Source organism: Neodiprion fabricii, chromosome 1 (genome assembly GCF_021155785.1).
Source record: "Neodiprion fabricii isolate iyNeoFabr1 chromosome 1, iyNeoFabr1.1, whole genome shotgun sequence".
Lineage (NCBI taxonomy): Eukaryota > Metazoa > Arthropoda > Insecta > Hymenoptera > Diprionidae > Neodiprion > Neodiprion fabricii.
In genome coordinates, this window is record NC_060239.1 from 18131292 (window position 1) to 18156501 (window position 25210).

Consider the following 25210-nt stretch of genomic DNA (forward strand, 5'->3'; position numbering starts at 1 on the left):
GTGTTTTACCAGAAACTGTTCATATATTACTTGCAACAGAATCTCGAAATCAACCTGAATCCCCCCGATCAGCACTGGTTGAAATGATGAAGGAGCCTGACACTTCGGAAAATATGGATGAAACATTTGAGGTAAACGGTACCTTACCCAAGAATTACATAATGGATTTAATGCTTGATACAATGGATTCAGTTTATGGGATTAGATTTGTGGATGATAAGTACATGATTGGCGATTCACCAATTCAATTTTATGATGGCTATTTTTATGCGAAAGACATGCACTTTACAACAACTCCCGGTATATTAGAACTGATGTTCAAGAAATTTTCAAAAACGTAGGCAAGGAGCATAACGTCAACTTTCAGATACAAATTGCTCTACTCAGCCAAAGTTTTGATATTATAACTTCCCCAAAGGTTCTGTGCGTAGTATAGTTTTTGTTAGTTACATACTGATCATTCAATATTATTATAAAAGGATTCTTTCAATGGTAATATGGTATCGACCAGTTTATCGATTTCAGTCACGTAATCTTAAGGAAATACTTCTTTTCGAGTCAACAGATTCGATTGTAAATCCGTAACGTTTAGAAATTGGCATTTCAAATTGAATAAATTTTGGTATTGTAACTAAGAACTTGGTTCAGCTAGACTTGAACCCATATGTCTGTAAGAGTCAGTGAATTGTAGTTTAACCCCGAGGTTATGAAATCTTTAAGGAAATAAAATGTACTTTTCTTTAGTAATGAGTAGAACCTTGGAAGTACACTCTTCTATATTAGCCAATTCCACTTGTTACACTGGTCAGGTATTAGCTCACAAGCTTTGTCCGGGGTACAATCGAGCCTGTGAGTAAGCAATTCAACTTCGGTATAAAAAAAAAAAAATGTAGATATCTGTTACAAATATAGATTGTACATATACGTAAAGTAACTTGACGCTTTAGTAATCAAGATAAATTTTCAATCCAACAGTAGTGAGTTTTGGCGCTCGAAAAATTCCTTGTGGAATCATCTGAATCGTCCGAATTGTCGATAAGATTTTTAGCAGATTCATGCAGCATGAGCAAATTAATACGTCCTTTCAGTAAATTTTCACGCCGGCTGATGTATAATGGTAAGACTCGATGCTGCTTACCGTGTTTTTTCAAGCAATTGAGTTTCTCAATTTTCAGAATATCATTCTTCTTGTTACCGAAAATTATCTACCCATGAAATTAAATACTTGATTGCAGTGTGGATAGGAAGAAACTCTATCGCTCTGATTTGCCGCTGGATGTCGCGCGGAAACGCGAACCCAGACAAAACAGGCTTAAGCAAAATTACGAACATTAACAATTGCCTTTTTACTTCTAGCATTAGCCAGCAAATCTATCGACGACGAACCTACTCACGGCTGGTACTTATTAAGGTTAACTAATATATTATCTATACTGATTAATGCTCAACTCGACCAGATTTGACGTGCTTTGTGACGTTGCATTCTGAATATCAAAGAATTTAGTATCAGCTTTCTCATACATGGAAATTCCCGATAGCGTGGTGTTGACTTCGAAATGTAAATATCGATGAAGTAATTCACCTATTTTGTCCAACACCACGGTAGATACAGATTCAAGAACGTGTTTCAAATCATTGACTTCAAAGTTCGTAATCACTCCGCTGATTAAACGATTTTTGAATGCCGATTCTAAATAATTCCTTGAAGGCGAAGGACGAGTCTGATGCGAACTATCTCGAATTAAAATTTGAAGATTTAACACAGCTTGTTGACGTAATATCTGAATACGATAAGTGTGCGTGTACAACTAAGAGTTAAGAATATATCTGGATACGAGAAGTATGCGTGTATGAGTAAGAGTATAAGCGTCCAGCTATTTACGTAAGCGGTTGCGAGCAAGCAGTCAGTACTGTACTCGGCGGCCTACAAATAAGATGTTTACCTGGCCTTGACTGTAATCGAGTACGAGTTGATTAAACGTATGTATAGAGTATAAGCGTCCAGCTATTTACGTAAGCGGTTGCGAGCAAGCAGTCAGTACTGTACTCGGCGGCCTACAAATAAGATGTTTACCTGGCCTTGACTGTAATCGAGTACGAGTTGATTAAACGTATGTCTGTTTACATTGTATAGTTGCTTGTGTATTGATTTACAATCCTCTACCTCATGATACATCACAGTTGAGATGTTAATTTCAGAATAAGGGTCTGTATCTTCCGCTTATCACTGAAATTAGTTTTCCGATCTTTGTACAAGTTTTTCAAGGTTTTTAGAACGTTCAAACTAGTTCCATTCCAATACAAAGCACGTTCTTTGTAAAAGTCCGTGGTTAGCTGCTGTTACCCGATGTCTAATTCGGCAAATGTTACATGAATCCCATTATATTAGTTTGCCATTGTTGTTTATAACTTACAAAAGTTTCAAGCTGATGACTATCCAAAATGAATCTTCTGCAATTACATGTTTATTGAACAGTGTCTGATAATTACAACGAAATATTAAAACACTGCAATATTCGAAACTTAATTGAATACTCACAGCTATTCTTCCCAATGTGAATTACTAATAATATCGTAATTTTCGTTCATTGCTCTTTCCAGGAGATAGTTAGCAACAGTAGAACGACTTTGGCAAAACAAGTATGTCCGCGACCATTCGATGGATTGAAATTTTAAAACTTCTAGAGTCCGTAATTCTATACAAGGTAGGCAATCTAGCGACTCTTGTAAGTAGTGAATTGTGACACTTTTGTCAATAATGAGAAGAAATATAATCCTAATATGCTGCTGCATGCTGATCGGAAATGTAAGTATCCTATGGATCGTGGTCTAATCGTATTGCTGCAAATGATCTTATAGCAAGCTCGGCAAGCATTTAGAAGAAGAGACGTGTGGAAAAATCTATGCTCACCCCGAAATAGATCACAACTGTACTACTGATAGAGGTTTAAATTGTAGCAATACATTCGATCGTTAAACTGATTTTCTGAATATAAGGTGGTTTCGGCGACGCAGCTTATATTTATATGTTCTGTAACGTGGCATTATTTGTGCGCGTTCCAAACGGCTCCCCGAACCCTAGGCGGAACCTAAAATTAGGGATTTCGCGATAGGATCGCTTATAGTAATTTCGAAACAGAGCGCCAAGACGAGAGTCACGCATGTGATGCTCTGAGAGAGGATACTTTACGGGCTAGTGAATAAGACTTCTCAGGATTATTTTTTTTTTTTTTTTTTTGTTTAGAGAAAATGCGATACCGTACACGGGATCGGCGGCAGATTCAACAGCTTTATAGGACCACAGTGGCAGAGGATCGCGACGAGAGGAGGGCCTCACACGAATCTACGGAGAGAGCGCCAACGTAGAGCTCTGCCGCGAAGGAAACCAAGGCGAACGAGACTCCCGTTGTTGGCCGGCGAACCGTAGCCTCTTCTCCCTAATCTGACGTTATGGAACCTCGTGAAGTCGTTACCACGCCACTGCCGAAAGATGGAACACCGGAGAACCAGACAGCCAACCAGCGCTCCGCGACAGCGGAAGTCAACGATAGCGATGAGTTAGGCTATAAGAATTTCGTGAGACGAAAATCAATTGGATCGGGAGAATTTTTCGCGACTGATACAGCCTATGTTCGAAGCATTTGCGAATTTCAGGTCTGATCAGCGAAGCTCTTGACTTGAGTCCTGGCGATAGTTCGTGATAGTTGCGTTTGAGTTTTGTAAAGGAAAAGAAAATTATTTGGAGTGCATCATGGCGGAGACAGGAGTAGGAGGCTTTTTGTTGTGGTTGCGAAGCGGTAAGCGCTCAGCTTAGCGGAGCGATTTGTTAACTTTGGGTAATCGCGAATACGGATCGACTTCGGATGCGTCGCGATAGGCGTCATCAGATTAACATTAAGAAGAGTGTAATGACAGCTAATAATTAGAGTTGCGATTAGCACTGTAGTGGAATTGAGGAGGATCGCGGTTAGCGCGTCGAACAGGATTTTGTTTTTAGTTTTTTTTTGTCCTATTGCTTATTATTGAGAATGCGACAAGCGCAAGTAGGCTTAAGGTTTCTTATATAGTTGGTTTTTCTCAATTCTGTTTATGTTCGCTATTTGATAGCTCGTAGTTCGACCGAACCGCGTGGAAGGTGTGGGTCGCTGAAGTCAAAGATGAGTTTTGTGGTTTTGAGTTTATTTTTACATCTTATTTATTTTATTTGCATATGTACAGTTAAAGTGAAGGTTGCCAAGTGATAATAGGAATGGTTTTTGTCCTTTTAAATTGCGGTGGAGGCTGCAGTGAGGATGTCGGCCGTCGAGAGTGGTCAGTCTCAGTCCTAGGTGGCGGCGTGTACCGGCTCTCTGGAGAGCTTGGTGGTGTCGGGGGACGGCGGTTCTCAGCCGTCTTTACAGGAGACTCCCACTCACTGTCGGTCGTCTGGGTGGCAGTCGACACAAACGAGCGCTGCGGCTCGGGAAATGGGGAGACTGGAGCTGGGATGCGTCTGTGGTAGCTTGGTGAAGTCAGTCGAGCTCTCCGGACATCCCACAAGGAAAGTAACACGGCTGGAGGTCTAGTGAGAGGCCGTGACGGGATCTCGATAGGATGCAGTATCCAAGGAACTGGCGGGTTTGAAGCTGATGTGTTTGTCAGTGGGCTGACCGCAGCCAGATGAACAGGATCCGTCATGCAATTGGTCTGCTGTCCGGTCTGTCTTATAAAGTGTCGTCGTAGCGTCAGTCAAATGTCGTAGCGTCAGTCAAACGTCGGCGTAGCGTTGAAGAGCAGGTACGGCGTGGCGTTGAAGCGTCAGCGTCGGTAGGGTTTGTCAGGACGAGGTGAACCCGAAGTGTCCTGCCGATCGGTCTGATCGGCCGTCTCTTATTGCAGCCTCGGTTGGTCTTTGGCAGCGGAAGACCACGTTGGTTGATTACGCAACGCGCTCGGCTGCGTGGGTGGCGTGAGCGGCGCGCGTGACGTCACACTTTCTTCTGGGTCGCGTGATTGGAAAGTGTGCAAGGCTGGTTGTCTCGCGTGGGTTGGAAGGCGCGCGACCAACGAGTTGCGTTCACAATGTTGTTGTGAACAGTTTATAATTTTATTTTGTTCATTTCGAGCTCGCGAGGAGTGAATTTGGAATTATTTGTTTTTTTTTGTTTTTGTATCATCGTTGTCGTAAAATATATTATTTCATTTTATTTTTGTTAAATAGCATGTTGTTGTCGAGTATCTCTCTCTCTCTCTCCAAAAATCACCTCTCCCCTCTCCACGGTACTGAGCTACCGAGTTGATTCCCGAGGTCTACCGAATTAACGATTTCGAAGCGTGTTAATCATGCCAGGCGCCCAACAGAATCTTGCAATATCTTTTGTAAGATCTAATAATTTTTCCAGCATACATCGCGGGATGCCAAATTATTGTGTACGCGGTAATTTCTCGGTCATTTCTCCAAGTGGCCGAAGGACAATAAAAACCCACGTCACGGTTCAAACGTGCCAGGTATGTTGGAGTGGTGCGGGTGTGTTCAAATCTAGTACTGCTCAAGATTTTTTTGGTAGGAATTCTGAATTGCTTTGATATTCATGGTCTTTGTGCTAGTGCTTAGGATGCTTGCGACAAAATCGCTGCATTTATGGAGGTCAGATGCGGTTCAACTGCGTTTGCTGGTAATCTGTGAACTATGAAGCAGACATTTGGCGATTGCAATACAATGTATTGACACAAATAATCTTTTTACTATGCGATCGCAGTGTGAATTCATTGCTATAATGAATGAGTATGAAAGCGGTTAACTGAGTCAGTGTATATATATATATATAGCATTGGATTGGAATCAATTTGGCCTTTGTGTCGGGAAAATTAGGCTTTATGTAATCGTAATGAAAAACGTACACGAAAATTTTCGATGAGTCTAGAATTGCTGCGCTAGTGTATATCAGCCTATTAAAGCAAACTCTGACACAATTCATTTCTACAATAACCATATCCGTGAAAGTTTGCCGTAGCAATAAGCGTTCTCGCATCACCTCTCCCCTCCTATTTTGTGAATAATTTGGCACATTTGTGACGGTTGAGATTGTGCAAACTTTGAAATTCTATATACTCTTATTAATTTCGAACCTAAACCCAAGCATTGCTTCAAATTTCTGTAATGTAACATATATTTCGTTTTGGGATAAATAATGGTGGTGGGTTCAGCGTTTTTACCACCTAGAGGTGTGAAAAGCTCTAGAAAAAGAGGCAAATTTTTGTTATCCTTATGAATCTCTACCAAATAGTCTAAATCAATCTGCACGAAGAAACATATTGATAGATTTTCCAGGTAGGTTATTATATTGATGAGATCATGCTCCCACTCGAACGAGCCGATCCATATGGATTATTAACATCAAAATACATGAGATATGATTCTGTGTTACTTAGATCGAAATCTTTGCCCATGAATCTGTTATTAACCAGGGCGTGACGATTAGAGCATTGCGCTAAGCCGCCCTTAACTCCTCTTTCAATAAATAATAACACTTCAATATCGTTTGAAATTAGAATATTTACTTAAGCATGCTTAACCATCGCGTCAAAATTTGCCCTGGTTGAGTAAACTAGTGCAGTGGATTCAAATCATATGTTTTGTAACAGCTAGCCCCAAAATTTTGAAAAATATCTGAAAGTAAAAACACCAATCTTCAAATATAAATCAGAATACGCCCCCAATAACTCAAAATTGAATTTCTCCCGAACACTTTGAGCGTGCTCATAATCGGCGTCTGTAATGTTTGAGTTGGTGGAGTGTAACTGAAAATGTTTCTCTGCAGGCAATTGCGTTTTGTCAAGTTTCTCCCAACAATCGACGTATTCGTAGGGAAAAACACCTTTGCGGGTCATTAAAATAAAGTGTGCGAGATTATCGTAAAATTTACATGTTATATGTTTGTCACCATCATTTAAATACGACGATAGTTTGTCAATACTACTAGCCATAAATCGAAACAAATCAATAAATCTCAAGCTCATCGTCGTTCCATCGACTCGCTTTGTGAAGGATATTTATTGCTCCTTATTTACGGGCAGCAGTGCAACTTCACCCGGGAAAGTTAAAGCGAGAAATTTAATCAAAAGTTTGAATCGTAACCGGTCAAATTGTGAAACATTATTGGAATTATTGGTTACTTTTTGGAATTCAAATTTCACCCTTTATGAACAGAACCTCGTTCTTTGTCTGGGAAGTGACACTGACCGTGACACTTTTTATTCCCTAGGGTAAACGGCTTTTTACAAATATAACAATATTTTGCACACATATGACGATCACGTTGCACTTAGGTAAGCCCCTCTATCGGAATTATATTTCCATGCGTGACTCTACAAGTAGTAGTATTCAAGAATTGCCAAGTCTTTAAGCTGTTGCATGAACCAATCTATACAATCGGTACCGCGTCTACGGTGGAACTCCAATAAAGCCTCATCGTACGAGCAATGTACGTAATTTTCGAGGAAATTTTCTGGACATATATTTTTTCCACGTTGCATTTTGACCATACATCACATGGTGTGTCACCTCATCAGTGATTCACCAGTTAACAGACACCTTGTTCATGACACTCGACGAAGAAGCAGTTTGACGAAAAAATGGCGCACGTTGCACCTACTATTGGCGATTGGCAGAAAAGTCTTTTGAGAAAATTCTCTCGGTACATAATTTTCCCAGGTTACATTTCGACCACACACCAGATGACGTGTCGCATCATCGGTGATTCACCAGTTAACAGGCACTTTCTTTATGACACTCGGCGAAGAAACGGCTTGAAGAAAAAATTGTACACGTCGCATCTGCTACTGGCGATTGGTCCCACACAGCAAAAATACGTCCAAAGTACGTCTTTCGGACATCTCGACAATTGAGTCCCATGGGACTCCCATACGCTCTTAAATGTCCACTACGCTTACCGGAATGGGACAGTCTCACTGACGTCATTACGACATCCAAAGATTTGCTTATAAGCCATATCCCCAGGACGTCTCTTGGACTGCTAACACAGTAGAGTGGAGATATCGATAAGACATTATCGAGACTGCATTAAGACGTCCCTAAGATATTGTTAATACTATATAAAGTTGGTATTGACACGATGTTCAGACTGGATAGAGACGCCCATGGAATATCATTGAGACTACAAAAAGACGCTTACGGTTAGATATTTAGACTAGACGAGACGTTCATTGGACTTAATCCGGATTGTATTAAGACGTCCATGGAACATCATCGATACTGTAAAAAGACGCTTACAGGATAAATATTTAGACTGGATAGAGACGGCCATGGGACTTGATTCAGACTGTATAAAGACGTCTATGGAACATCATTCGGACTACAAAAAGACGCTTACGGAACAGATATCTAGACTGGATAGCGACGTCCATAGGACTTAATCTAGACTGTATTGAGACGTCCATGGAATATTACCCGAGCTGCATAAAGATGCTCGCGGGATACTATCCAAACTGTATCAAGCCATCGATGTGAAGTTAATCAAATTGTGTTAAGATGTCAATAGGACTTATGGAATAGAACGAAAAAGGGGGGTTCTCATATGTACGTATTTCAGCGGTATACTGTCACAAGTATTCACCTAATCTATATAAAAAAAATTTTATATAGACTCCTCGGAATTGCGTATATGTGTACTCAATCTGAAGTCCAGTTATTCAAAATTGAATAACGCACAATACTAGCCGACGAGAACTACGGATAATGCTCGGGTGGACTCAACTTGTATACCGATGAGATACACAATCAAAGCAATATAAAGGTGAGAAGTATACGCACGAGACTCTCCTAAACAAACGATATTGGATTTCATAATTGATGAAGTACACACAAGTATATTATTGAAAAACATATAATTCGTATATTGCACATACATAGGAACAATTACACTCTCGGTCTTTGCCCGACAGGATTCGCACTTAATGTCAACTTATAATATTAGATATGTATATTATATACTTATAGTTAGTATGGTGAGTATACATAACCGCTTCGCTAAACCATCCCATTTAGAATGAATTTATACATACGTTTCTTGAATAAAAAAAAACTCATGGAAAAATTAAAATAATTTTGTTTGTGCTGTCGCAATAAACTGAAAACGAAATTGCCGTCTTTGGAACAAAATATCGGAGCGAAATTTTACCATTGCAATCTTCTAAACTTAATAATACTCAAACTTACATAGGAAGCAAACCCAACAAATGAAATTCAAAAAAAGTTTCAACAGGCGAATAATACTACCGTTGAGAAACAAAAAATAAATCTTATGCTGATAGCACATTTGTTAAAAAAAAAAAATCACAATATTTTAACGTAATACGGTCTTTTATAGAGCTGCAGCTCTATAAATTACGTTATAATTACATTAATTCGACAATTATATAGTCTATCATGATACGCTATATCTATCATGATAGACTATATAATTGTCGAATCAGTCTATCTTTTCTACTCACACTCATTCTACTATGTAGGTGTGGTTGAGGAGAAATTCTTAGGATTCGCTTAGGGGCCGTTCAAGTATTACGTAAGCAGATTTATTGCAATTATTTACCCCCCCATCCCCCTTGTCAGCAAAAGTAAGCAAAGCTCTTACCCCCTCCCCCCCATGCTTACGTAAACATTTTTCAATTAATGTATTGTTTTTTTTAATTTTATAATGTTATAATTATAATTTGAAAAATAAGAAAATAGATTTAGGATAGAGATTATATTTTACTGAAACGGTATTCAACATAGAGTAAAGGACAAAAATATTATATCTTACTAACATAACAAACTTATTTTAAATTTTTGGTACATATATTAAATTCAAATTAAGAGTCTTCAGTCCATGAAACCCGAATCCATGATTCTAAGTTTTCGATGACATTGGATTGCTTCGATTGCTGCTCAGTGTTGTGAGTCTGCTCGCTTTCATCCGATTTTGGAATGTCTACGTCATTCTCATCGAGCCATTCAACATCATGGTGCTCTAAATTTTGAATAATGCACATCAGTTCATTAGCACGACGAGCAGCGACTCTTACAGGTCTAACTTTCCTATCAGTGTGCGTGTTTACTTTCTTATGGATCTTTTCGATGTGACGATTTAGTGACTTGACGGAAGCACGATAAAGACCACACGTTTTGTATGTTCGACTTGATAGCCTCAATTGTACCGTCGGACAAAAATAATCGTATGGCATTTGCAGGAAATCTTTGAGTGAAGCACTTAAGCGTAGAGCTAAATTGACTGGAAGATTAAGAAATTGCCCTCCTTCATCTAAAACCAAGTCATCAACTGTTTGTTTTACTTTTACAGGTGGTGGAAGAAACCTGTTGTCTAGTAATCTAAATAGTCCACTTCTTGGACGACAGCATTCTGTATTTCTACATTTTACAATTTGGAGCAAGTATTGGCTTTCACGCACATGTTCTGAATACCATTTAATGTCTGGAAAATCAGGAAGATCTTGTTCACCTGCCCCAACATATTTTGCATTAACATTATAGCCATCAATTTCCATTGAACTCCATACTTCAGCTAATACTTTTCCTGCAAATTCGAAATTAGATCTTTCTAAATGTTCATCAATTGTAACGCCACGTTCATCCAAATGAGACCCAAAATGGTCATGAGGCAATATTAAACCAGCCAGTTCCCGACTAAGAGGAGCCATTCTGCGCTCTACTCTGTTATACGCACTTCTTCCGGGAGCATTGGTAGCTAAAAACAATGCATCGAGATCATGTCGCTTAAAGTGTTGTATAGCAAACCCCATGACTTTTTGATAACGCGGATTTTCATCTGGCCCTCCATCAACCGTCATGATTACCACTGGTTTTACTAGTCCATGGTCAGTTTTAGCTAATGGTCGAAACTCTTCAAGTTCGAGAAGCGTCTCGAAATCCCGAGCATGAGTATTAGCAGTAGATGAACTATGCTTTCCACTTCGAATAGCGATGTATGTTGGTCCAGAATATCCAACGGCTTGCGGTTGTCCTAGCATATTGGAAGTGATTTTGATACCAGCATAAACAGATGGTATTAATTTATGACGCTCAGCGATTACCCAATCGTGATCAGGCAATTTGATTCTATATTCCATGTGCATTAGAAGAGGTGCTTGCTTATTTGCCGCAGTTACGCCAATAGGGACTCGAGCTTCATCATCTTGAGATATGAAAAATACTTGATCTGGTCCTAGTATGGATGCTATGTTCTCTAAATAATGGATTGATGTTTCAGCGAACTTGCTATCTAAGTGGCTCTTGTGGTGATCAGTTTGAGCCCGAATGAGCTTAACAGGGACTGTCGATACATGTCTTCGTCCCTCTGCAGAATTAGATTTTCTGGGAATCAAACGAAGATATGTCCCACTGCGACTAATGTCAAATCCCATTTTACGTAATTCTTGTGTGAGTTCATCAAGAGTTTTTACGCTGCGAATTGATTCCGTTCGTCTTCTATCATCTGCTGCACTCCCAAATAAAGCTATATCCGCGATTGTTTTCAATAGTAAAGGTTGATTGCTTTCAAGATTAGGACGTCCCACTGAATCCCTCAGAGATAGTCTTTTTTTCATTTCTGGATTTTCATGACAAATATCTTCTAACTTTCTTTTCATACCATCCCTGTGTTTCTTCTGGGCGACTGCGTTTTGAACCTTCCTGTTTAAAGACTGTTTTGCTGTTTTTATTTCCTCGCGCAACTTAAGGGGAGATATACGTACACCTAGAAGCCGTAAAAAAAGGTTCTATTTTAAAAATGTTTCAAAGAAAAGTAATCATTTATTTTAGATCAGAGTTTTCATTATCTATAAGTACATACATTCAAATATATGTCAAATTTTTTTTATGCACAAATATCAAAAAGATACAAGGATATCGTAGGATTCTTGGAGGTCCTTGAAAAAATCGGCGCACACGGTACCCACTGGCGTATCTTCAAAAATCATCTAAAAAAAAAAAAAAAAAAAAGATTATTAAATAAGATACTATAATCTAGTACTTGTCATAACCGATTTCAAAATTATAGGTTTTTAACAAAATGGCGGCCATTTGAATATAGGTAACGATTTTCGTGCCTTAAACGTGTAATTACTTTGGCTATAAAATGAAGAGTAAGTAACGAAAAAAAAAAATCCTATGACAAATACTAGGTAATATTATATAGAATGACCACAAAAAATTTCAAAGCAATCGGTACATTGGTTTTTGAGAAATTTTGGGTACCGCTTTGAAAAACGTAGTTTTGAGAAAAACACGTTTGAAATTTGAGGAATTAAAAAATCATGAAATTTTAAACTTACATGGAATCATCAATACCAGGCCCATAGTGTTACTTCTACAGTCGACGGAATTCCCATTGCATCTAAAGCTTGTTGCCGACGATGAATTCGACCTTCTTAGGGGGGGAGCACTGTACAATTCTATCACAAAAGAAATCTAACGTTTCCAGTTCTCGGTTATAACTGCCTTATTTTTCGAAGAATTAATTTGCGATTTTCACCAAATATTCTAAGGACCTTAAACTTTCAGAAAATGTAAAAAAAAAAAATCGATTTTTTCAATTTTCTAGGTGTATATCTCCCCTTAATGATCTGTTTATCAACTTCAGCACGGATTGACATAGTATCTCTGGCAGAATACAAAGCATTCAAATTTTTTTCGAGTAGAGCAATCTTATTTTTCATAGCTTCCTGAGAAGGTTTTGGTCTCTGTTTATCTGTATTTTCATTAATTTCGCATTGCTGTTGTGATTCATTACCGGTTTTTATTTTATCTTCTTCCTGTTTTTTAATATTTGAAGCTGGCTGTGTAATTTGTGTTTTTTCTGCAGGTTTACAGGTTGCCTAAAAATAAAAACTTTCTATGGGTTCTGCTAAAGATTCTCTTATTAAGCTACATAAATACAAAGTATGGCAATAAATATGGTAAATACAAAACCCTATGGCTTTAAATCTAATATCTTTAAACGAGCAAATCGTTCCGGTCACAAAATACAGGGTGTTATAGTCTATTCAAGTAGGTATTTAAAAGAATATAAACAATCTTGATATGTCTTTTTATTGAAATATGCAATTATAAAATCAGATATCTGTAAAGGTGCGTAGAGACATCGCGAGGCTTGCGCCGCGAATGGTTCGTCTCGCATACATCAACCTGAGGCATGCTACGGCACATGTATACGTGCGAACCATTCGCGGCGCACGCCTCACGATGTTTGTACGCACCTTTATGTACTTACAGAAAAGCAATTTTTTAATATTGGTTGAGTTTTTAAATGAATCACAACAGATTTTACACAGTTTACAATTTTAAACCACATACTTCAATAAAAAGACATATAAAGATTGTTTACATTCTGTTAAATACCTATTTGAATAGAGTATAGTTTTCTGTAGGTATATATATATATATATGTATAAAACTGACATCCTGTATTTTGTGACCAATTGACGGAATCAATTATAAGAAATAAATCTATATAATGAATATTACCTCTATACTTTAAGATAGGCCATAATATTTTCTAATTAGCAAAGAGAAACTTTTTGGCGATTTCTAATATTTCTAGTAGGTACTCATAGGTACCTAAAATGATTTCGTCACTCACCTTAGAAAAAAAATGTAGTAAATTGGATTTATTCTTAGTCGCTGCTTGCAATTCTTCTTCGATTCTCTTAGATACAATAATAACTAGTTCCTTGTCGGATTTTGCTTGTAATTTATAATTTCGCCACACTTCGTTAACTAACTTTTGTACATTTTGTACTTTCGTACTTGTATAAGATTTTTTAAAACTTTCAAACAATTTTTGGTATAACTTGGATTTGTCTATTTGAAATGACATCTTATTTAAACATTAAACTTTGGATAATGGAATGAATGGTAACACAAATGTTAACTTGCTTTACAATGCTTACAATACGTCTACTCGCTATAGCAGCCAAACGAAACAATACACTGATAGAGGAAATTTAGACAAGTGAACAGCGCGCGGTAATTCCCTTACTCGGTTCTAAAGCGAGTAGGGGAATTACCGCGCACTGTTCACTAAATGTATGTATTACTTGCGGGAATCCCCGAAAATGCTTTTCGTTTTCAAGCAAAGACAATGTGTGGGTTGCCATTCGTGTAAAAAAGAGAATAACTACCGATGACGTAATCATCATCTAGACTCCCCTACCCCCCATGTCATCCAAAATAAGCAAAGCAAAGACCCCCCCGCCCCCCCATAGTGCTTACGTAATAATTGAACGGCCCCTTATACATATATTGGCATCGACTATTTCGTCCTCGTTATTATTTGCCACGTTCTTATCAGTCCAGTCTTTGACAACCACGGAATTTTCAAACACTTCATTGCCAACAATATTTTGATTAACCTGTTGTTTTCCTTTGTTGTTGATCCTGTTGTTGTTAGGACCTTCATCATGATCGGTCACGGTTTCCAGATTATTTACAGCGTTCGTTGTTTTAGTTTTTCTGAAAAATATTTGTGTGCAAAAACTATTGAGAGGATTCCGTAGTTGGTAATAATGAGTTCAATGTGGCTTTCCAAATCAAATACCTCATAAAGACATGAGAAATTCTTCGTTAACTGAGCCACGTTTTTGAACCCTCTCGCAGATAGTTTTTATAATTGGGCAAATTTTAGTACTACTTGAAAGTACTCTGTGAATTTTTTCAGATTTTTTGAGCCTCAAATTTAGGAGATCTGTATTTTTTTGTTTTTTCTATGGCTGGAAAAGAATCAGTTCAAAAAAAAAATATAAGAACAAAATTTTTTCATGAATGATTTGATGCAATATATCTTATATTTGTATCGCATTGAATTGCACTGCAAAGGTTCTTTTTAGCTAAAAAAATCGAAACTAATTTTTTGTCATCCAATCATCGGACACAGCTGCTAATTGTAGAGGGTATTCAGCAACGTGTTGAGGACTTACGAAAAAATCCATAACGCAGTACTGCGGACTTGACCAAAAAAATATATATATTTGAAAAACGTTTTTAACGTATTACATTGTAAGAACGAAGCATATTATAAGCGATGCATTTTTTCATTATTTATATACTGGAAAAAGGAAAAATCAATGAAAAAAAGCATCGCTTACAATATTTTCCGTTCTTACAATACGCTACGTTGAAAACTTTTTTTAAATACATGTTTTTCCTTAGCCAGTTTAGCAGTGCCACGTGTGGTTTTTTTATAGGTTCTCAACACGTCGCTGAACTGTCCGACTCATTTTTTTCTAGCCATAGAGAAAACAAAAAGATACAGATTTCCTAAATTTAAGGCTCAAAAATCTGAAAAAATTCACAGAGTACTTTTAAGCAGTATTAGAATTGCCCAATTATATAAATTATCTGAGAGAGTAAAAAAAAAATCGTAGCTCGGTTGACGAAGAATGTCTTATATATATTTTTAAATACCATAATTGAATTGCAATAAAATAATTCGAATGCAGCAATTATGTAATGTGTGTAGAGTACACTAGAAAAACTTTCTATACTTCGCGTAAAAATCCGTGATATCATGATTTATTTAGAAAAATATGCGGAATAAAACTCACTTTTCTTCTCGTGCCCCTAGGGGCATGACGCAGCCATGATTTAATGGGGTCACTAATTTCCTTGTTTACAACAAGAGGTTTCGTGAAACGGCAGCGGATGACACCTATATAGATTAAATTCATTTAATCTGTAATCTACATTGCCATTGAAAGTACATCGTAATAGTTTACGAATAGAATCACAATAATATTTTGATATGAATTGAATTTACTTGATACAACATCGCAGATTTTCAATTTTTCAAAAGCTTTTTTCTTATGGGCTATACATATATATATATTGTATATATATATATATATATATATATATATATATATATATATATATATACATATATCAGTTATCCCATGCCCAATCACCAAATTTTTAACCCGACCTCTTTTGATTTAGCCGATCTTCGTATATGTTTTCATACTAGGTAACTGAAACGAGTGTTCATGATTTTGTTCAGAACTTTTTCCCAAGCGGTTCAAAAGTTACAATATTTTTTCATCAAATACTTGTAATTTGGGCAATAATGGCTCAAATTTGATTTTTTTTGTATTGACATGTTGGGTTTCTTTTCAAATTTTCAGAAAAAAAAATACTAAAAAAATGTAAGAACTGTCGTTGACCTCAATTTTTGTATTTTTGTACTTTACGATTGTTGTTTGAAGTGTTGGTTATTTTTTATTCTTTTTGAAAAATTTATATGTCAGAGAACACCTAATTATACGTATTGCGAGTAAGTTTTATTATGGTGATCTGTCTCGTTCTAGTTTTTTTTTTAAATTACGAATGTTTTAAAAATATGTATGTATGTATTATTCAACATCCCATGGCATTTGGTAATTCACCGAAAAAAAATTTTTTTCAATGATTTTATTCTGAAAAAATGTTTTTTTGATACATTATTAAATGCTATGGGCTTTAAAAAAAAAAATTTTTTTTTGAAACATTCGAAATAAAATAAAACTATAACGAGATGGAATATCATAAGGAAACTTACACAAAATACGTAGAATTAGGTGTTCTTTTACATATAACTTTAAAAAAAAACTATAACACTTTAAAAAACAATCGCAAATCACAAAAATGTAAGAATTGAGGTCAACAACATTTCTTATAATGTTTTAGTATTTTTTTTTTATTTAAAAAAAACACCCAACATTTCAACAAAAACAAAATCAAATTTGAGCCATTAATGCCCAAATTAGGAGCATGTAAAGAAAATCATCAACACTTCTTTTAGTTAGTACAAAAACATATGTGAAGCTAAATCACAAGGGGTCGCGTTAAAACCTCGGTGATTTGGCATGGTATACCTGATATATATACGAGGTATTCCACGCCAAATCTACCACTTCCGAATCTTATTATTCTATTTTTGGCTCAATATTTGTTCAGTTGTTATACCCATTGAAAGAACCGCTGTATTTTTTCAGAATTTTTTGTCCATCCACTCATGAGATGTGATTTTTTTTCATTTGTTTATAACATGCCAAAAAATAGACCAAATTAAACTTCCTTTTCCTTTGAATGGTTAGTTTTTTACCGTACTTTTCAAATGCGATAATAAAAAAATTATTAATTATTTTAAAATATAATTTTTTTTCTATTTGAATTACGAAAAAAAATAGAAGGAACAGCATAACCGGGGTGAAACTAGTTTGAAAAATCGTTAATATGGCCAAAAAAATCACAACTCATGAGTGGATAGACGAAAAATTCTGAAAAAAATACAGAGGTTCTTTCAATAGATATAACAACTGGAAAAATATTGAGCCAAAAATAGAAAAATAAGGTTCGGATGTGGTTGATATGGCGTGGAATACTTTATATAGAAATTTACTAAGTGCACTGCCGATTGAAATATTTATTTTCAGAATATTTTAGCAGAAAAAAATATCTGCAAATGTGCAGAAAGAACACATTCAAATTACATGTACAAAATTAACGGCAATATAACAAATATTGTTACTCTCACCATAGTATTCTTGTAATTTGCGTCAGTCGATAGACGTTGTTCCACTTCCGCCAAATCGGCTTCTTTCTTCAAAGAAAAAGCTTTCAGAATTTGACTCTCCGTTTTATCAATTTCTTCAGCGGTAGTCTTCGCTGCCAATATTAGTCCAATATTCCGAACCTCGGCTGCTAGAGCATCTATTTTCATATCGAACTTAGCCAGTGCTGTCAGGATTGTTTTAATCCAATCTATGAAAATGATGAGAATATAGCATAAAATGGGCAATACACTATTATTATAAATCTTCACAATTTTTTTAATTGACTTGCTACGTACCATTAAGCTTTTCAAGCGTTAAATTCGATTGTACGGTTCCCTCAATGACGGACGGTTTCTTTATAGAAGAAATTGGATCCTTTGTATTTGACCGTACGCTAGTTTTCGGTGCACTTTTTTTTATCATTTCGATATCCAAATCTTCATTACCATTGGAGAAGCATGATGCACCCTCGATGTCAATCGGCGGAAATGGTCTAATGATAACAGACGACTGAGTCGATTTTTTTGATCCAATATTATCACGCTCCAAATCAGTATTAGTATTAGACATTACCAAAGCCTCTGTACATTTAGTTTGTCCACGCTTAAATGTTTCTGAAAAAGATAACGAGTATATTTTGGAATTAAATGTTTTGAAAAAATGAAAAATAATAATAATAATGACTAGTGACTCGTACAATCATAATGACTTCTACATATTGGTTTGTACAATCGTTTTTTACACATGCATTGGCATACAAGCACGAAATTTAATTTAAAATTGGTTGAACGTACTTGTCGAAGTCAATATTTTTATAATATCGTGCTGAGGCCAGTTTTCGCTAACGTCCTCTTGATTCTCAACAGCCTTCAATAATCTCGATTCGTTTCTATATACAGGCCAGTAACAATGCGTTTTCCGAGGTGTCATCCATTTTTCCGTAGCAAGACTAACGCTTTCTTTGAATTCAATAACCGCATATCGATCAGATGCCATCTTTGAGAGACCTGTAAATTTAAGATTGCAGTTTTACCGATGAATGTCAAGATGGACGATGTGTACTCATTGCTTAACTGTATGATTCCAATTCACCTACATCCGAACATTATCCAACGACTAACTAATGCAGTGGACTTCTGGTTCTCAAGTGTTTTTAATGCAAAATATTAGGTACATAATAGCGTCGAAAGAAGATATAACACAAACCCCAATACACTTGATTAAACTGAATTATTATCATGGAGAAATGGGAAAACAACGAATGTTGATTTGTGTGGGAGTTTTACACACTTTTTCGTAATATCACTGAGTGGGTGTATGGTCAATCTTTCAATGCGTGTATATTTCACTTTATGTATTCCTAGCAATGATGATGGGCATGGAATAGTAAAAAAATCTTCCTTGGTAGTGAGTTGTTTTCCTATTATCACAACTTTTCGAGTTTCGTGACAGAAAGCTATATTCTGAACGTCAATCATATCACCGTTTTTCAGAACACAGGAACTATCAGCATTCCCATTAGTTCTAATAGTAAAGTTCGATGATTGAATGACTTTATACTGTGGATTTCTGCAGTTATTAGGTAGTGGGCCTTCTACATGAAGAGAAGTGCCAACAGGTACCAAATTATCGTTCATGTCTTGAGCGTACTTTGAACATGCAGTTTTCATTTTTTGAATTTCGCCGCAGCGCCGAGCGATTTGTTGCAATGGTTTTTCTGATTTGCGTATTATAGGTTTTAATGTTTGCATAAAATTTTCGAATTTAAAGGCACTAAACTTCTTAATAGATGCGTGTAACTTCGCATCTTCAACGAGGTGGATAATGCCATGCACGTTGTCCGTCAAGTGATGGACGCCGTATATTTTAGCAAATGACTTAATAAGGTGTTTCGCGAGTTGTGTTGCGTAGTTCAACTTATTTTGATGCTGCTCCACATCGCATAATATTCTTATCAAAACATGGAGCGTCATGAAGTGATTGTACATATCTTTTGGCAAAATCTTTCTCAAAAAGATTGGCCCCGTATATAAAAGAAATTGTCGAAACTCGGTAGCTTTCCATTCCTTCAAGAACTCCAACGACTGTGGTCTTCGACCAAAATCTTGTGGAATAAACGGCCTCATATCATTTATGAGCCGTTTCGATATTTTTAGAATTTGTAAACGACCGAGTCTGTAGTTGATTTCGCCATGAATCTACAACGTTAACATTTTTTTAACAACACCCAGCAGAATTGAATGCATGTAATCTAAACTTACATTAGATACCAATCTCAATCCCGGTATAGAGTCGAGACGCGTTTTTCTTTCATGGTACTTCTGATCGCTATAGTTCAAAAAATCTTTATCTGTTCGCCGTTTAGCATTTAATTTGGGGAAACACCTGCGATTTTTTTTTGTTTTTCCTTTCGTCACACATCGAGTGCAGCTATTAAACCCGTTAAAATTTTTCACGCACAAAATAAATGATTTTGCAGGAGCATCACAAACGATAAAACGAATTGAGAAGTTGTAATTTTTTCCGCCAATCATAATGCCATCGGTGGACAACTCAATGGCCTCTTCGACGTATTCGTGTAAATAAATATCCGCATCTTGAGGCTTCTTGTGGCCGTAGTACACTCCAATCATAAAAACTTCTTTGTACGGTATAATATTTCCCAAAATGGGCCAAAGCGCCGCGGTAGAAGACTTGAATAACGGGACCCCATCAATATTTATAGCAATAGCTATTTCATGAACTTTTAGATTTCCACTTCTATTGGAAATGTCCTGAATACTTGAGGCAAGTCCGAAATGGTAGTACTCTCCCGGAAAAACTTCCCGAATATCGGTTCGTTTCGTAGTCTGCAGTAAAGTACGAGGATCGCTTGGTAAAACTGTTGATAGGCTTGGGACAAATTTTGACAAGTTGAGTAATTTCCTTAAGCTGTTATGCGATATTTTTTCGTTAACAGCCCATACCCCTAACTTCGTCTTAACGTAATCGGCAATCTGCGGAGAGTCTACCAATGTTTCCATTCCGGGAACTTCAACAACGGAAGTTATATTTCTATCGTTATGCGGATTTTCGTCACTGCTCGGATGATTATCCATTTGAAAAGAATTATTTACAGCTTGTATTGAGATAGAATAATTTTCAGAAGATGTTCGAGAATCACGCGAATCATTTGAGTATGCTAGTTCAATCTTTTTTGGACAGGGTAATGTGTCGATAATCGTGTTTGCCGGAGACAACTCGGTTAATCCACTAGCGGGTTCAGATTGAATTTTCCACTGCTGAATAATTGTTGCAATTCGACGTCGTCGTTGCCGGCTAAAAATTTGAGAATCACTTTTTCTTTTGCGTGACTCCATCTGTAGAAGAGAAATTGCTTCTTAGGGCTTCGTCGATTTTCATGTGTACGAGCAGAACGCAGTGCAACTTCGATTAAGTTAACTTCCATAACATTTACATCTTGCCTTACTAAAAAAAAGGAAACAATTTTTTTCACGCTAATTCTCTTTCTTGACATTCCGATCGCAACTATAAATAGATTTATAGGGCGGGGAAAAATTAAATCAACGGGTTAGATAGAAACTGACTTTTCCTATAAATTGCTTTTAAAATAGAAATTGATTTCAACATATCCATAAATGTTTGTATTAATAGTGAAGTTATCTTGAAAACGTAAAAAATAGAATGAATATATGCATTATTTTATAATGTAAAACTTTGTTCTATCTAACCGCTACCCGAAAGCCTCGAGAGATTTTTTTTCAGAAACATGAATCATAAAACTTTACATATGAAAACTACTCATTCAACATCATGCGAATGAAAATTAATCGGAAAATTTTTCGTGATTTCGATTGTGGTTTCGTATGAGCATAAAATCAAGCTAGATTGATCGAGTAATATAATAAGCTATCGACTTACGAATACCAACAGGCGAAACAAAATTTGCCGCCGACACCGATTAATGTGGGGTATGTGCGTGGCACAAGAGTATCGTATAAGGATGATACAATACGAAAAAAGCAAACGGAAGAATAGAATGAGGAAGCTAGCGAAAGAAGACTGTAATAAGGGGAATAACCGAGTAAAATCTGGAAAAAATATTTTTAAAAAACAATGAAATTTAAAAATTCAAAAATTCAATTCCACGATCAAATAATACAAAGTCTACAACAAATGAGGGAGCATTTTCTTTATATTCGAACTTGTGCGGGTTTTCGTATTTTTTAGTCCCTTTCCCTTATTCCTTTCTTTCATTCACGCTTCATATATTATCTTTATAAAAACAAAAATAATGGAATTAAAAAAAAAGTATGAAAAATATTTTAAACAATTAATCTCTTGATGAAATAATACAAAGTCTACACAAAAAGAGGGCGGATTTATATATATATATATATATGCGTATTGTCACGGTAACTTGATATCTACGATTATAACAAAAAAAAAAATATTAATAAAAAAAACTAATCTCTTCCGTGATCAAATAATACAAAGCCCCCACAGCAAATGACGACATATTTTTTTTATATTCCAGCTTCTACGGGGTCCTTTCATTCATTTTGGTTTCTTTTATATTATTTCTAGAGAAAAAAAAAAAAAATTTATAAAAAAAATAACAGTTTAAAATAATCAATTGATCCCGTCGTGATCAAATAATACAAAGCCTATACGTAAAGAGGACATATATTTTTATATATACTCGTACTATCACGAGAACTTTATATCTAAATAATAAACTTGAACTTCGTACGCGCACGCATAACGTCGAACAAGAAAGAATTTTTCGCGGACACCGATTGAGGTTATATATGCACGTGGCTTTAGAGTTTTGTATAAGTATAATATAACAGGAAAGGCAAATGCAAGAAAAGCATTATACGAATATAAAGAGAAAAAGAAATTAATTTAAAAAAAATTAATATATTCCGTGATCAAATAACACAAAGCCCACACAGTAAATGACGACACATTTTTGATTGAGGTTATTTTATACATACCGTGAAAATCGACCGTAAAAATGCATTACTTACACAATCACTTACCTCAATATAATACAGCTCTGCTACATAACAAATTACACGATAATTTACACAATCCCAAATTTTTCCCAAGTTTCGAATGTTCGTCGTAGAAAACGGGCACGGACCCGCACCTCGCACTAATTCGAGCTTCGTAGTGGAGGGGGGCGAAGATCAACAAGAGCAAGCGCCTATAGAGATCGTGCTACTTGCCTGAGTAGCTGCCGCGCCTCTTGATGCCTTATACGTTGACAAAAGGCTGTCTTCGTATCACAAATCACGTACGAATAGGCAGCACTACAACAGCCGGACCCCGGAAAATAAATCAAATCACCTTATTCCAAAAGTGATAAACCATTGATTTTTGTAAATGTTTCGAAGGTTGCTTCAAACAAGATAATTTTTTTCCGCAATGAAAACAAACAAGAAAACAGAACCTCGTTTCTTGTAAAAAATTATTCAAGCGTAACTTTATTTAACTTTTTTGGGACGTCCCAAGGAGAGCAAACTTTGATCGTCTACTCATGGTTACGACAGGATATCCTTAAGCCATATTGTATCAATTTCGGGTCGAACGATATTCTACTAGTACCTCAGACATCTATAAGAGAGTGCACTGTGATCGTCTACTCGCGGTTACCGTAGCCATCAAGCCATCTTATATTAATTTCGACTAGAATAGTGTTTTACTAGTACCTCTCACAAACATCTATAAGCAAGCGCGCTGTGATCGTCTAATCACGGTTACGGCAGGACATCCTTAAGCCATCCTATATTAATATCGAGTAGAACAGTGTCTTACTAGTACCTCCTACAGACATCTGTAAGAGAGTTCGCTGTGATCGTCTAATCACGGTTACGGCAGGACATCCTCAAGCCATCCTATATTAATCTCGGGTAGAACAGAGTCTTACTCGTACCTCCCACAGACATCTATAAGAGAGCGCGCTGCGATCATCTACTTACAGTTACGACTGGACATCCTCAAGACGTCCTACATAAATCTCGGGTAGAACAAGATCTTGCTAGTATATCCCATATATATCTATAAGACGTCTTATCTTGGCAAGACACGAATAGGACTGTATCAGGATGCTCCCGGGATGAATTTTGCTGAGTGGGGAGCTATATCAATGTTGTAATGGCAATATAAACATGGGCCCACCAAGTACCACGTACTCCAATTTTTTTTTTATCAAAATTTTTTTTTTTTTTCTTTCAATTTCAATTTTGATTTCAATTTTTTTTTTTTTGTCATCATTAGTTATGGTATATCAAAATCATCATTAGCTTCTAAATAAATTATACTTGGCAGTAGTATCTGATTTGATGACAGTTTTGTAGGTGGCTGTTTTGTAGGTAATGTATGCATTAGGGTGGGCCAAAAAAATCGACTTTTTTTTCACTTGGTTTTCCGAAAACTTGGTTGGTAGAGACCTCAAAAACATTCTCTCCGAGTATGAGTTCTTAATTTTAATAGGAAGGTCCTCCGCCTCGCAGTTTTCTATTTGTTCTTTTATGGCGAGGAAGAAAAATACATATCTCGGTATCTGCTCTTTTTTGTTCTAATTACACTTTGGCTCGAAATTTCTTCTTCTCACCTCATCACTCCAGCAGAAATTTTCGAACAACATTTTTCATATTTTTTCAATATCTTGAGTGCATTTTTTTGAATTCAGTTTTCACAGCTAATTTCAGGTTTCTTGTTAAAATAAATTCCACTTAACATTTTGTGTGCTATCTTTAAATTTATTGTGAATACTTTTTCTCTCAAATCCGCGTTCAGTGAATTGAAAATGCAATTAAAATGCTTCTAGAAACAATTTTTCCAGAGTTAATAGTTCAGAATATACGGCCAGCCGTACCATAACAAATAAAATTTACCCTTACCTCCAGAATGACGGACAAAGCACGTACAAAATCTTGGTCTACAGTTTCAAGTTGCGTTTCTCCCCTTATTCAAAACGAATGAAAAAAAGGAGCCTGATGTTCGGTTTATACGTGTACTGTGACGTGGATTTTTATTGCACCGCAGCCACCCGGAAAAGTGACCAAGAACTTACCGCGTACACAATAATTTGGTGGCCCGTGATGTAAGCTGGAAACAAATTTAACCTTGCAAAAAATATCGCGAGATTTTGTTGGGCGCCTGACATGGTTAACACGCCTCAAAATCTTTACATTCGCTAAACCTCGGAAAGTTACTCGGTCGCTTAGTACCGCGGAGAGAGGAGGGGTTATTTTTGGAGAGAAAGAGAGACACTCGACAACAGCACGCTATTCAACAAAAATTAAATAAAATAATATATTTTGCCATAACAGCGATACAACCACAAAAAAAAGTAATGCAACCAGCTTGTAAAGTGTCCCCTCTCAGAGTCTCGGATGCGCGAGTCTTTTTCTGGCGCGTTTTTTCGAAATTACTAGCGATTGCGATCGCGTAATCCCTAATTTTTCGGCTCTTATTCTCGGAAAATATCTATGCCTTGTTTACAACTACAAGCAGTATCGGTATGGAGTCAGGGTCAATGTCGCGCGGAAGGCATAGATATTTTCCGAGAATAAGAGAGGTTGCAGGACCTTCTAAAATAATGTAAAAAATT

The 25210-nt window shown here is 36.5% G+C and overlaps 2 protein-coding genes across 9 annotated transcripts in view; both read right to left on the bottom strand.

Annotated features, from left to right (window-relative positions):
* The window catches only part of LOC124177821 (two pore potassium channel protein sup-9), an 854038-nt gene that overhangs the window by 328372 nt on the left and 500456 nt on the right, over nt 1-25210 (bottom strand). Inside the window, exon 1 of one of the 8 annotated variants that reach the window (XM_046561215.1) lies at nt 9493-9535. The exons of 6 other annotated variants lie outside the window; for them this stretch is intronic. The gene's annotated coding sequence lies outside the window, so the exon portion shown is untranslated. Of the gene's footprint in view, nt 1-9492; nt 9536-25210 lie in introns of those variants that run through there. One more of the 8 variants, XM_046561134.1, reaches the window with a different exon arrangement.
* On the bottom strand, nt 4219-4677 carry LOC124187820 (lysine-rich arabinogalactan protein 19-like). Its single transcript, XM_046580007.1, has one exon. It carries the CDS (start codon nt 4675-4677, stop codon nt 4219-4221), a length of 459 nt encoding a protein of 152 aa, XP_046435963.1.